The following is a 15,656-nucleotide window of genomic DNA, read 5'->3' as shown; positions in this document are numbered from 1 at the left end:
ATTTCTTTTTTCTCCTTATGGCCACACCTGTGGGACATGGAAGTTCCCTGGGCCAGGGACTGAATCAGAGCCACAACTGCAAACTACACCATAGCTGTGGCAATGCTGGATCCTTTAACCCGCTATGCCAGGCTGGAATCAAACCCTCACCTCCACACTGTCCCAAGCCACTGTAGTTAGGTTCTTAACCCTTTGTGCCAGGGCAGAAACACCTGTTCCATCATTACAGACTGTGATTTTGTGTTGTTACCATGGAGTAGTGAGGGACGGTGACTCCATACAACCCACACCAACACCCCCAGAGAGCAGGGAGGAGACTGTTCTTTCCTACACAGCATCGTCTCCCCTCTGTGCACCAGGCACCTTCAACCACCAGATCCAAGTGGCCCCAAAGCTAAACCCCAAAGCCCTAAGCTGGTTCTCTCCTCCCAACCATGGGACACAACCTAGAATGTTCTGAAGGTCAGCTTGCCACAGTTGTGTAGACTTCAACCCATTCAAAGAAAGATAGAAGAATAAAAGGTCTTATCAAGAATCAAATGACTCCTTCCATGGGCCACACTCAGACTCACAAGCTGCAAATACTTTAATACAATTCAAAAGAACCAAAGAGTATATGATATTAGGCAAGTTAGCAAGAGTTTAATTTAATAAATGTATATGAAGGAGTTTCCGTTGTGGCGCAGTGGTTAACAAATCCGACTAGGAACCATGAGGTTGCGGGTTCGGTCCCTGCCCTTGCTCAGTGGGTTAACGATCCGGCGTTGCCGTGAGCTGTGGTGTAGGTTGCAGACGTGACTCAGATCCCGCGTTGCTGTGGCTCTGGCGTAGGCCGGTGGCTACAGCTCCGATTCAACCCCTAGCATGGGAACCTCCATATGCCGCGGGAGCGGCCCAAGAAATAGCAACAGCAACAACAAAAACAACAACAAAGACTAAAATAAAATAAAATAAAATAAATGTATATGAAGCCATAAACTGTAATCATACCACAAATAGTTACCCACATCTTTACTTACTTTCTGCCAGAAACAGGGACCCAAAGGCAACACAAATGACAAAGACGGCACAGATGGCATCCAGGCATAGGGCGAACCATTGGGATGTGGTCAAAGACAAGGACCAGGCCTCTGGATTCGTGAACCGAAATAAGGATAACAAACAAGCAGAGAAAACACGTTAGCAGCTTCTCATGAGATGGAGCATGTTGCTCAGTTGAGCTACAGGAGATTTTCACACAAAGTCATCCCCTCAAGGAACCTGAAGATTCCAGAAATCTAGGCTCTCACACCAGACAACATGTGGGACACAGAGGAATCAGTCCAGGGGCTGGTGGGAAGCGTGTGCTGAAAACCTCAACCCACAGGTCATAACAGAAATACGGTCACAAGGACAAAGATGGAAAATGGTCTCACTGGTGTGTTTCCTGCAGGGCTGGGGCCTCAAGGGAGATTCTTCCTCTCACAAGTTGACGGTTCCTGGTTCTCTGACAGCAGAGCACAGCTCCCTCTGTTTCCAGCACCTTCTTGTGCTCATGGCAGGGCCCTGCACATGTTTATTCTTAGAGGCCAGTATCTAAATGACTATCAGCTACAAGGATCTGCATGTGGCTTTGAAAATGTTATTGCACAAAATAGAATAAAGATTGCAAAGCTGGGCCAGGATCTTACAGGCTTAGAGGAAATTCTGAAAATTCTACCCTAGAAAAAAACATCACTGCTACAAAGAATAATACTCATCAAGTGGGTGGCAAATCAGGAAATTATTTTCCTCAATCACTTCTGCCACCCTGCATACTCTGAGGAGAGTTGGCAAACTACAGCCTGTTATCTAAGAACTGCCCTCATCTGGTTTTATGAATCAAGTTTTATGGAACACAGCCGCCACCATTAGCTGATATATACTTTTTGCCTGTTTTGGTGCCACAACAGCAAAGGTGAGCAAATGCAACAGTAGAGCACACAAAGCCTGAAACATTTTCTATCTGGATCTTTACAAAGAAGAAAGAAAGAAAGAGAAAGAAAGGAAGAAAAGTTTGTAGACCCCTGTCCTAAAGGGACAGAAATCCGCAGGGCACCGTGAGGGAAGGACAATGCAAAGCAGTCAGGGGAGAAAAGCAGGGCTGTGAGGGGCAGAGGGGAGCACAGAGGGGAAGCTGAGAGGGAGGGTGGGGGAGGGGGAGGATGTGCAGAGGGGGACCAGGGCAGCACAGAGAGAGGTGCTGGCCAGCAGGGCCACCTGAGGGGGACGTCAGACCTCAGAAGGCAGCTCATCCCTTACTTTGAATCATTTCCAGAAACTCACAGACCTGAGTGCAAATCCTGGTGAGCGTCAAACAGCTCTTGAAACCTCTGTTGGGCTTTGAACGCCCGGATGGTCCAGCGTCCCTGGAGAGAAGATGCTAGGTGGGAAAAGACTGGGCTCCGAGCTGGGGAAGCAGAGACAGAGACACGACAGAGCAGGTCAGGGAGGCTGGATGCCAGGAAACCCACTGCCTCCCCTGCTCTGGGGTCATACATCCCACCAAGGGGCACACCTAGGACTGCCTGGGGGGCTGTCTGGGGGAGGAGGGATGACACCCCTTCTGGAGAGGACCCTCCGTGTGAACCTCAAACTCCTGTTCACATCAGCTTCACTTTAACACCTTGGAAATGAAAGCTTCTCTTTGAACCCCTCTTTGACCAAATCCAAATCACAGCTACATTTAGATCATGAAATTCCTTTTTTTTTTTTTAGTCTTTTCTAGGGCCGTACCCATGGCACATGGAGGTTCCCAGGCTAGGGGTCGAATTGGAGCTGCAGCCGCCAGCCTATGCCTAAGCCACAGCAACGCGGGATCCAAGCCGCATCTGTGACCTACACCACGGCTCATGGCAACACAGGATCCTTAACCCACTGAGCTAGGCCAGGGATCGAACCCACAACCTCATGGTTCCTAGTCGGATTCGTTAATCACTGAGCCACAACAGGAACTCCAAGATCACGAAATTCTTTCTTCACTAATTCATCCATCAAGGTCCCCCTCAAACACACCTCCCTCCAAATTCTTCCCGGACACATCCCCAGGTGGAAACTATTCACTAATTGTTTTTAATTTACTGACATGTAGTTGGTTTACAATGTCATGTTACATTCAGGAACATTGCATAGTAATTGAGGTTTTTCTGTTATACTTCATTAGAGGTTCTTACAAAAGACTGAATACAACTCCCTGTGCTGCACAGTAAACCCTTGTTGCTCCCTATCTGATGTGCAGTGGTGCGGATCTGTTAACCCCACACTCCTCTTCTGTCCCTCCCTCCTCTGACCCTCTCCCTTTCGATAACCGTGGGTTTGATTTCGATGTTACAGAGTTTCTATTCTGAATAGAGATTCATTTGTCTTATTTTTTCAATTCTGCATATGTGATCTCATATGGTATTTGTTTTTTTCTGACTTACTGTACTAAGAATAACATTCTCTACGTACATCACGTTGCTGCATATGGCGACATTTGAGTCTTTTTATTCCTGTGTAATTACTATTTACGAATTTCTCAGTGAGTAGTATTTTCAGATTTAATTCTCCGTGACCCTAACCCTAACCACACTGAATTTTGAGGAGCTGTGGGTTGTCCCCACCTTAGGTGAGTAACCTGAGGGCTGGGATGAAATTGGTATGTCCCCCAAACTGGAACAGTGCCAGGCCCAGGACAGGTGCGAGATAAAAAAGGTGAGGGGACAGTCTGCCATCACCCTGCATCCTGGGACTTTCCTTGCACCTGTGCTACACGGGTCACAGCGCACCTGGTACCACAGGGCCCTTGTGCCCACAGGACCCATGCAGCCAAGTTGTCTTTGAATTATTATGACTTCTGCTCTGGGAACCTGATGGATGTTTTTATAACTACCCTGCTGGAGACCTGTCCTGGCATTTGGAGGTCCCTGTGGCATGTGACACTCACATCATCACCCTTTTAGAAGCAGACGGTGGCCTTAGTGGCCATTCTCTTTTGAGAGACTTCACATGGGTTTAGGAGTTGGTGGCACATGACTGGCCATTCGTCTCTCTGCCGTCTGCCCTAAGAGCCCACTGAACACCAGCACCAGGGCCAGGCTCCTGCCCATCACTGAACAGGTGGGCTCAGGCTGCTGGGCAGGGAGGAGCCCTCACGGCTTTCATTCCCCACCGTGAACCAGGCTGTAACTCACTGTGGTCAAGGGCAGACTCGGAGCCTGTGACCTCTGTCCGGGATGAGTGATAACTTGTGCTTTATCAGCAGGAAACACTCAGCACTTAGTACCTGTGTGTCTCTTAGAGAAGGAGTGTCAGCAAAACCTAGGTGTTTAGGGGAAGGTAACAACTCACAGGGGGCTACAGAGATGTTAGAAAATGATGGAGGCGATAGCAATGAATGGGGGAAAACTCCAGATTATTTTCAGGACCTTATTCCTTAGCCTGGCATCCAAATGCCTGTCTGGGGGCAGTTCACTCAGTACCGATGTGCACATGGGCGCTGCATGTGTTGGGGGTACTGGGTACAAATGGGCCAAGACACAGAACCTCCTCTGTGCTTAGTGTCCCTGATTTGCAAGCAAGGATGGAGCAGCTTCCTCCTGTGAGACACTGGGGTTCAGAGAGGGTGGGAAGTCCTGGGCTGGGGGAGCACAGCCTGGGCCATGGGCCAGTGACCAGCCACTCAGGCTGGGGCTCTTTCCACTAGGACATCTGACCAGGAACCTTCACTGTTAGGGACCCTCACCTGTGATGGTGTGTTCATGAAAAAAATCCTTCTCTAAACCGGGACATGACCTAAGATTTCCTCTTGTATCAAAGTCAGACAAAGAGCCGTAAGAGACTCGCTGGAGCTTCTGACTGGCCAGCTGCAGGTTTGGGGTCTTATTCCAGCATCCACACTGCTTTTTCCCTTCATTCTATTGAGCGACTTTTAATTTTATTTATTTTAGTTTAACTTTGCACTTTTAACACAGCAGCATGAACACATATTGAACTCATGCTCCAAGTAAGGAAGGCTGGAAGCTCTGATCAGGCCTTTCCTGCAGCCCCAGCAGGTGTCCCAACCCGCCCCCAGAACTCAGTCCATATGGAAGCGGGGGGGGGGGTCACAGGGACAATGCGGGAGAATTCCAGGGCCCATTATCCTGTCAGGAGGGGCCAGGAGTCCAGCCCCAGAGAGCACAGAGAACTCACTAGAACCCCGCTCTCATCCCAGAGCAAACGCTGTGACGTCAACACTACTCATCACAGACAAGGCTTCTGAGAAGGAAGCAGACATGCTGGTCACCCAGAAGAGTCGTGAGGTGAACTCTTCAGCCTGGCCACCCTCTGCTGCTTCCCTTCTCAGGAGATCAAAGCTGCAGGTACTTCTTTCCAGCAGGGATGGAGGATGGAATGCACTTTAGAAATCAGGTGTCATCTCAGCCTTGATCGCTGGGGACACCAAACACCCATCACCTACCTCACCTCATGCCAAAGAGGCACAGAATCCAGCAGGAAACTAGACCCATGAAAAGTTATCCTGTTTCTTCCAAACCCACTTACGACTGAGCAAGCTACCAGGGTGCATGAACTGGAGAGTCTGCAAAGAAAACTAGGCTAAAATTAAGACTCTTGCATCATCTCGCCCAAAGTAACATCCTTTTCCCACAAAGACTGAGCTCGCTATTCTGAAAGAGACTATGTCACAGCCATGGCCTTGGTACGCAGTCACAGACACCTGTAACCCTACAGTTCGCATGACTGACGGCTGTGTTTACACCACCTCGAGGACTCTTGGGGACACACCCCCACAAGGCCTGCAGATCCTCCCTGGCAGGGGGAGGGCAGGGAACTGAATGCAAGGCCCCCAGGCTGACAGCCCTGCTGCGGGTTATCGTTCACGCTACGTGATGCCCATGAGTTGTTAATATGTTACTTCCCTCATGTTCAAGGTTCTATGCCTTTGAGAGAAGCTGGCAAGCACTTTATAAGCATCAACTCAAGAAATCCTCATGAGACCACAGAGGGCAGGTATTGTTATATCCTTGACAGAGAGAAAACCAGACTGAGGGATTAAGAGCACACACTGCCCAAGAGTCAGTCAGTTAACCCACTTACTCAGCCAACTCTCTGATTCCCAAGGCTGTGCTTTTAATCACAGCCACACTGTCTCAGAGGGAGAGTAATCAGGGTTAAGGATTCCCATGCGTGACTACAGGCACTTTTCCCTAGACTTTGTTGTTTATGTTTAGAAAACCCCAAATCTTACTCAGCTAACATCCAATAGCCTTCACATTCCTGTGCATCTTATTAAGTACCTGAAGCTGAACAAAGTCCCTGGGAAACTGGCCTAAGAACCCTTAAAACAGCAGACTTGAGACTCCATGGTCTGAATACACATGTCACACATGCTAATCCTCCCTAGCGGTGCCCATGGCAGACATTGCTAGTTGATTACAGCACCTTTCAGACAGAATGTGGATGTGGCTTCATCATTCGGGCACAGCTAAAGGAATAGAGCTGACCAGAAAAAGGCAACATAAGGCCTTGCTGGTTTTATGCAGGGATCCATAAGTGACTGTTACTATGCCCACTTTTGCAAATGGGGGAAGAAATTATAATTAGCTGTAGACCTTTCATTAAGATGAAGCAACAGGATCTGAAAATAAATCTTGGGACTTCAGTGGTCCCTCAGAGCACAAGGATGAAGCAGGGTTATACCTTCTTTTGCTGGTGGCTCCAACAGTGGCCTTAAGACACACTACCAGTTACTGCATAGGGAAGATAGTGGTGTTATTATTATGGCACAGACCCACCACCTAGAGAGAAAACATAAACAGCTCTAATCAACCATCCACCACACTTGGTTACCTGGGGTGTGGAGGAAGGAGCATCTGGGTTGAATTCATTCTCCAACTCCTGCAGCCTATTTAGGGTGCCAAAAATCTCAACATTCCACACACATGAGGGCCAGAGTTCTCAGACTCTCCAGATCAAACCCTGAGAAAATCCTCTACTGCTTCTTGAAAAAAGCCTCAGGGGGTGTCCTTCTCTCCATGACCACACGGACAGAAGGTGGTCCCAGCCCCAGGCACAGATCTCTGGCAAACATTCCTTCTGGAACCACCCCTCCTGTAATGTACCAGAAAACTGCTTTGCAACAAGACTGCTGAGTGACTCCACTTCACAAGTGGCCTCAAGTCACAAAACATCTGAGGCCCTGTCTACGCAGAAGGCTGGATGGAGCTCTCACTTCCTCTCCTGCCTCCCCAGGTCCTGCCTCCTACCACGTCACATGGTCACACACACCTGGACTCCGCTGTTCTGCTGTCCATTCAGACTCCTCACAAACCAGACCTCAGGGGGTTGAGCTGCTCCCCTTGATGAGTGAGAAACGTTTCTACAGCTTTTAGGAAACTGAGGCCCACCATCCTTTACTCAAATGCTCAGGACAAGTGCCTCTTAAGAGCGTATTATTAAAAACAAAGCACGCAAATATCACAACAAAAAAACTTCTTTGTCTTGATGAATTTAGATTACTCCACTTAATAGATATAGAAAACTATGGGACTCAAAAGGCTTTTCTTCTTGGCTTGGCTTCCAGAAAGTTCAGTTGGTATTAATTCGCAGGAACTATCCATGGTTGAGGTTTTGGATACAAACATCTTCCTTTTTTACTTTTTGGCAACCACTCATAGACCTTTAAAAAGAATGTAACAATTCTAGTCTCATGCTTTTTGGTTTTCATAATGATGAAATGTGTTGGTGCATTAACAATGAATTTCAGCCTTTCTGATTACCTGTAGACTAGAAATGATATTCCAAATCTAGGCAGTCAAACGGAGCAATAGATTACATGTGTGCTGAACAGACACCGCCCCCTCCCAGGGCCTCCCAAGGGGATTATTCTCAGCATCCATTCCTATGACCAGCCTTGGGGAGGGAGGACCACAAACACTGTGGCATTAACACCAATTACTGGTGACAACAAAGAGCAAACCTGAAAAGAACAGGGCTTATCTTTTCAAAATATTTAGCAACTGCAACTAATTTGCCTTTTGAACATATAAAACAATTTATTTTTCAAATATATCACTTCTAACATATATTTCCTGATGCCTCCTCTCCTTTATCTAGTCTTTCTTTCCTTTATATTTCTAGTAACTTCAGGGGAAGAAAAATTCCCTTATTTTCCTTCTACATTAGTTCCAACAGGATAAAATATTTTTTTTTCTAGAGAAACATTTACTGAGTGGCAGCTCTGTTCGGACGTATGTCATGAACAAGACAGAAACGGGCCCTGTTCTCACAGTGCTCACATTCATCCTCGCGCTAAAATGCAAAGCTGCAGCTCACTTGCCACCAGTTCCATGTGCCATAAGGGACTCCCAGTGGCCATAATACTCAGTTACCTAAGGTTCACTTGGTGAGAAATTCCAGAAGACAGCACCTGCAGGATTTCAGGGATCTGGTTAATTACAGCATAAATGGAAGCCGGCCTGCATCTGCATCCCACCCCGAGAGCCCAGGTACTCACTTGCGCATTCCAGGCGTTTCACATCTCGTGACGACTCTAAGAAATATCTCCGAAGAACAAAGAAGATGATGCCAAGTGGAATCAAGGGTATCACAGTCCAAGGAATCACCACCACCATCACGCCCACCACACCCATCACAAGAAGAAATGTCTGAAATAGGAAAAAAGATACAGAGGCCTCTCTATCAAGGATTCTTTGCAAAGATAAACTTTAATGGATTAGTGAGGATTAAACTTCTTTCCTCGAAAGACTTGTTGGAATGGTAGGGAATGTTTTACCGTCAAAGAAATAAAATTACAGGTGGTCCTCATGATATACGTGCATCAAAAACTCTGATAAGATCTTTCTAGGTATCAGCTCTTTGATATACAAGGGGCCTATGAAGCAGGCATTGCTATTTTTAACAGAGGAGAATATTTGAGGCTCAGAGAGTAGGGCTTGAATCCCAATTATCAGGAGTCAGCAGGTGTCAGTAGGTAGATGACCACACAGGTAGCATAGATGAGGGATCCAGAAGCCTCTGCTATAGGTGTAGGGATAAAGAAGTGGCTAATTATAAATTTAGTGACCAGAAAGGTAGGGAAAAAGTCACATGGTGACCTTTGGAAGTAGGAACTCCTTTTCTTGGTCTTCTACCCATAGTTAACATTTACTGAGTGCTGACTGTGTATAGGGTGTTCAGTACTTCACACCTATTACCTCCTTACTCCTCACAGCAGCACTACTGAGTAACAGTATGGTCTCATTTTACAGATGGAAATACTGAGGCACAGGGAGAGGAAACGCAACGTGGTGGAGACGGCAAAGCATAAGTCACAGAGCCAGAGAGCCCAGGTTATGAGCCACTGTGACATATTTAAGTTTGCCCCACCATGTAAGCCAGCTTTCTTTCATTATGCTAAGTATCTAAATGTCCATTTCAAAGGCTAATGGTGATAACAGCAGATGCCATTTACTAGGTGTTTACTGCATACCAGGCACTGTGCCAAGAGATCTTAAGTGAACATTAAGTGAGCATGCACTTAATCATCACCTCATCTCACGAGGTGATTTTAAATCTCAGGAAATGACCTTGATCTAAAAATATAGCAGGAAGAATAGAAACCTAAGCCACTGGCTGATTCTCACTTAAGTATCCATCTTTATCACGAAAAGCATGACACCATGGTGCACAGCTTCAGGTGAGGGGAACTCAAGCGACACTCAGTGTCCCTGTGCTGGGAAACCGGGGTGGGCTGCTGAGGACGGGCTGATTCACTCAGCCTGGGCCAAGGCCTCTAAAGTTTATGATCCCAGATGGATATAAATCCATGACCATCTGGACAAGGCGCAGAGCACTGGGCAAACACAGGAAAGAATATCTGAACGCTTTTCTTAGAGGATTTCTTAGAGGGAAGTGTGGCATGAGTAACGTGCAGAGAGTAGTCACAGGTCATAGAAGTTTTGACCAAGAGAGAGCTGGGTTAGGAAGGTTAAGAGGCTTTTCCTACTTAACACTGGTTGTTCTGGGTCCTCTCAGCACCAGCACCTGCATCCTGACCTCACCAGCCCAGGGCCTTCCCACCTCATCACCCAGGGCAGCTGGCCCCAGTCACATCTCTGAGGGATGGGCTAGCAGGGAAACTTCCACAACTGTGACTTTGTGGCCAGGAGCCCTTGTAAACCAAACTGCATTATCTGGATGGAGACCCCTTTGCTTTTCCTGTTTCTCCCAGGCTCTGCTGCGGTATCAACATAAAACTTAGAGTGAAGAGGAATAGAATTCTGAAGGAACAAGTTCCAACCGTAAGTGGAGATAGAGCTGTCCGACCTCTCCCCTGTTATACATACGCCTGTACGACTTCTTACAGCTCCTGGATTAACTGACACATCCCACCCTGCTATGCCCTTCATGCTCATGGGGAGGGGTCCTTCTGGTTGCTTCTGTGTATGGTCTTAGGTAAAGTCACTTGGCTTGCCATCATAAGTTGACAAGAAAAAAAAAACTTAATGAAATGTCAATTATGAAAAAAATCCAAGTTATAGTTTTTAGCAGATTCACATCATTTGATCGGAAAATCACCAGTTTCAATAATCTGGCTCTCTCCAGGTAAGGGCCTTTTATGACTAACCCAGCCTGGCAGGTTACCTGGGAAGCAGACCTAAGATCAAAATGAAGGGCTCTATCTTGGCCTGGAAACTTCCACATGCTGTGGGCACAGCCCAGAAGAAGCAGAGCTCCAGGGGCGCTCTGTCAGTGTTTTTCCTTGGTAGCCATAAGGACCAGTGGGTAACTGTTGCTCTCAGAAGCTCCCTAGTTAGGTTAAGTCCGTTAGATCTCATGGCCCTAAATTCTGAAGCTGTTCAAAGAGGCTTTCTGCAAGAGTTTTGTCTCTACTTGTAGGTCATACTATAGCCAGCCTCATAGTGGACTGGATATTACAAAAACAAGGGAAGTAAAACACAAGGTATGGGTTTATAATTATATGTATCTATGGACATACATTTGTGAACCTTTTCTTGCCAGCTGTCTCAAACTCTTTATACAAGTTTGTAGAAGACAAAAATACTATCTAAGCAAAGAGCCAACTCTCTGAAGAAGGAAACACAATTCTGGTGCACGACAAATATCCCTTCCTTGAGGCCAATCTCATTTCTTCCTTCCACACTCCCAGGAATTCCAAGGAGCATAACCCAGGCTACACACTCAATTCTCCCCGCCCATATCTAACTGGAATTCAGGCTCATCTGATGGCCCACCTCCCCATGGCCAGTGCCTCTGTGCCTCTGTTACACTATGTCACAGAGACAATGATGGGGGAGAAAGAAACATGGTGACCCAGAAGCAAGTGACCCAAGTCCTAAAGTACCAAGAAATAAAGACCATCATTATGCTGCTGTGCTTATAGCCTACTTGGAGCATAGCATTTGGGAATTCTATCCAAATTCTATGAACCCACATGAAGAAATACAAAAAAAATTGTTGGATGAAATATTTCACTTGAGAGTATATACTGATTTATCACAATTCAGAATAATTCTTTAGTTTGCAGAGAATGAAAACCTAAACCTGGAATGGAAATTCCATTAGCCAGATATTGTGCTGAAGACGGGGCTTAGGGCCAACCTTCTTGGATATTAGCAGGGAGGGTAAGGCCCTACACCTACTCTCAATCATAGTGAAAACTGGGATATACCAACAACAATAAAGGGATGCTGGTGGGAATTAAATGCGATCATGCAGGTAAAGTGCTTACCAGCTCATACATAACAAACTGAAACTCTAAGTCCATTACGACTAAGTCCAAGGACCCAAAGAATCTTAAGAAGCTCATGAAGTTGGACCCTAAGAGGTCACTCATTCGAACCACTGACACAGCTTATATTATACAAGGACTTAAAAAAGCAGGTGCTATTTTTCGTAGATGATGTCATATACACCAAAGTGACTGTGGCTTTTCTCTGGTCAAAGCAAAAATAGTATCTCAAGTCTATTTTGATTGAGGATGCACCTTTAAAGTAATATGACCTGTAAACCTCATACCTACTATAATTTTTGTCCTCTCTGTATTTTCTTCCCAACTCTAGGCCTTCCAAAGATTGATAACCTTAAAGAAATGAAGGCACGTCAATAGTTTTTGAGATGTTTCTTTTCTTATTCCATATCTTCTTTTTCAGGTTTTGCTTTTTCTTGGTGAAGACTTCCTGTTGTAAAACCACTAGGCTTTTATGAGAGACTAAGGGGAAAAGTGTGGAATCAGTTTTTCTGAGTCAACAAAACCAACACAGTTATTCGATACAGTCCAAAGAGGAGATCAGTTTGACCTTTTCTATATCATGCACCATGAACTGGTGTGATGCTATCAAGGGAAGTACAAAAGCTAGATTTCACACACTAGTGAATCCCAGGAAATCCACCTGGGTCCACTGCAGGTCAGCCTTCCTGGTGCAGACAAGCAGCCTGGTTGGGACGTCAGGATGACTAAGGCAGAGGACCTTGTCGCCACCACCTGAGGAAGGGAGTGTGATGAGCACCTCTCATCTTCAGGAAGAATGCTGTCCTGTGAAGCTGTTTCTGACAAACCTCACTGGCATCTAAATGAATTATTAATAAGGTAGACACAAAAACAGTAAAGAAAATAATTCTAGTGAAAAATGTTAATGGTTTTGTTTAAACACCTGCCCACTCAAAAAACCTGGAAAAGAAGACACTGCTTTATTCCTAGAGGCCATGGTGAGTTTCTTCATAATATGGAAGAAATTTGACAATTCTCCAGATCTAGCCAATGAGCAAGGAAGTAATGACTTGGGACTCAGCTACAATACAATGGTTTGGGACTCAGTTACAGCTTGACTTTCTCTGTTGCAATTACATTAAATGGCGGGAGGTTCACAGGTCCAATCAAGACGGCAGAGACAAGTTAGATGTGGCTCTCGCCTTCACCCACATACATAAAAAATAAAAATCTACATGTAGAACGATTCACACAGAACACCTACTAAACGCTGGCAGAAGACCTTAAACCTCCAAAAAGTGCAAGAAACCCTCCACATAACTGGGTAGAACAAAGGGGAAAAAAAGAGAGCGAGAGAGAAGGAATCTGGATGGGACTAGCACTCCTGAGAGGGAGCTGAGAAAGAGGAAAGGAGCCCACACCCCGGAAAGCCACCTAACTAACAGGGAGATCAGCTGAAATGGAGGGACCTCAAAGCCACAGAGAAAAGTGCAGCAATTGGACTGAAGAGGGCAAAATAGAGACAGAGCCACAAAGACCATCAGTACCACCCCCCAGGACACCACGGTTTGAGATGCTCGGGTTTGGGCTGGGTGCTGAGACTCAGGCTCTAGAGGTCAGTTCCAGGGAAAGGACTAGGGTTGCCAATGTGGAGACAGCCTGAGGAAGCTAGGGAGTGGAGCACTACAGCCAAGGGAGCCCAGGAGGAGGTCTGGGCCCACAGGAGAGGCAAGGTGCCATTGTTAGGGAACACAAGAGGAGTAGGGGTGGACCACCACAGAAATATCTTTCTCTGCACATGCATGGGCTCTCAGAGGGTAGGGCTAGGGGTGGCAAAGTGCCTCTTGTGCAGGCTACGTGCACTGGCCACTCTTGCACCGGCTATGAGTGGCAATACCTCATGTGTGGGCTAAGCGGGATGGGGTGCTTCTTGTGTGGTCTACAGGCAGTGGGGGCAAAACACCACAGTTATCTCTGACTCTAGAGGCCATGGCCCATCACCACTAGGTGTCCATGAGCAGGCACCACCTGTGGCCCCAGTCACCTTAGAAGTTGGCACAGGTAAGCACAATGCAACCAAGTACCACCCGCTATTGCTCTCACTCGCCTGGGAATGAACACACCCTACTGCTGCCACTGCCACATGATCCAGGCCCTGCCTAAATGTGCCTGAGGCTCACTGACACTTCCCAGGGCCCTGCAACTAGGAGCAGCATGTGCCACCTTCCTGGGGGTCCTTCCTACAGTCAAGGGCCCAGAAACCAGGCACTGACTACTAGCCATGCCCATGGCCTTCTTCTCCCCCAGTGCACACGCAGCAACCTATCAAAGGGATAACAGCCTGCTCACACTGAGGAAAGAGACAGCAAGTATCCAAACGCTCATATCAAAAATAAGTAGTAAGCCCTCACAAAATACCCAGGGGTACTCTTGCACATAAACAGCCCTCCAAAACCACAGTAGTTGATTTCCCTAAACTCACAGAAAGAGAAAACTTAAGCAAAATGAAGAATCTCAGAAACCATTCTCAGTTAAAAAAAAAAAAAAAAAAAAAAACAGGAAAATTCACCTGCAGGAGCAAATAATGAAACAGATCTCTGTAGTCTAACAGACACTGAGTTCAAAAAGGAGACAGTGAAAGTACTGAAGGAATTAAGAATGATTTTGAAGGAATTAAGAGAGGATATGAACAGTAATGCACATTGTGTTAGAAAGGAACTAGATAATATAAGGAGCCAAGATAAAGTAGAAAATTCATTTACAGATCCACAAACTGAGTTAAAGGCATTGGAGAGCAGAGTGAATAATGCAGTGGAACGAATTAGTGACTTGGAGGACAGAATAATGGAAATCACCCAATCAGGACAGCAGACGGAATACAACTGAAAAAACATGAAAGCAACATGAGAGATCTGTGGGATAACATAAAGCAGGCCAATCTATGCAAAATAGGGATTCCAAAAGGAGAAGACAAAGAAAAGGGGATTGAACATATATTTGAAGAAATTATGGCTGAAAACTTTCCAAATCTAAAGGAAACAGACATCAAGATACAGGAAGCACAGATGGGCCCAAACAGGTTCAACCCAAACAGGCACGCCAAGACTTATTACAATAAAAAAAGGCAAAAGCTAAAGGTAAAGAGAGGATTCTAAAGGCAGAAAGAGAAAAACAAAGAGTTAATTATAAAGGAATACCATAAGGCTATCAGCTGATTTCTCTGCAGAAACACTACAGGTCAGAAGAGAGTAGCAGGATATATTCAAATTTCTAAAAGGGAAAAAAATGCACAGCCTAGAATACTCTACCCAACAAGAATATAATTTAAAATAGAAGAATAAAGAATTTCTCCAACAAACAAAAAATGAAAGAGTACAACAATACTAAACCCCTTCTAAAAGAAATACTGAAAGGGCTCCTCTAAATAAAAAAGAAGTAAGAAGAAATAGGATGGGAGACATCACAACTGGAAAGTAATCACATAAACAAGACGGTATACAAAACTAAAAGGGAGAAAAAAAAACCCTATTATGAAAATGACGATGAACACAAGGAAGAGGAAAAGGATAAACATGAAGATGCTAAAAAAAGGACATCAAAGTCATAAAATGTGGGGAAGGAAAGTAAAAAAATCTAGACTATTTTTTTTTCCTAGAGTGATTTGAAGCCTATATGAATATCAGGCAAAAGCAAGCAGATATAGGAAGGGGTTAACATACTTGAAAAACAGGGCAACCACAAATCAAAACCAAACAATACATTCACAAACACTAAAAAGAACAGGACACAAGCATAAAATAAAAGGAAATCATCTAAACAAAAAGAGAAAGAACAAATGAGAAACATAAAATCAATTGGAAAACAAAGTTTAAAATTGCAATAAATACACATATATCAATAATTACCTTAAAATGTCAATGGACTG

General features: G+C 45.5%; 1 protein-coding gene across 1 annotated transcript in view; it reads right to left on the bottom strand.

The window, feature by feature from the left end:
• The window catches only part of LOC110255845 (multidrug resistance-associated protein 4-like), a 131,054-nt gene that overhangs the window by 30,204 nt on the left and 85,194 nt on the right, over window positions 1-15,656 (bottom strand). Inside the window, 3 exon segments of the mRNA XM_021065788.1 lie at window positions 1,020-1,130; window positions 2,309-2,428; window positions 8,516-8,666. Of these exon segments, the coding sequence (XP_020921447.1) occupies window positions 1,020-1,130; window positions 2,309-2,428; window positions 8,516-8,666 (382 nt within the window).

This window comes from Sus scrofa, chromosome 11, assembly GCF_000003025.6.
Source record: "Sus scrofa isolate TJ Tabasco breed Duroc chromosome 11, Sscrofa11.1, whole genome shotgun sequence".
In the NCBI taxonomy this organism is placed as follows: Eukaryota; Metazoa; Chordata; class Mammalia; order Artiodactyla; family Suidae; genus Sus; species Sus scrofa.
Note: the sequence above shows the minus strand (reverse complement) of the source record. Positions and strands in the feature narration are given on the sequence as shown.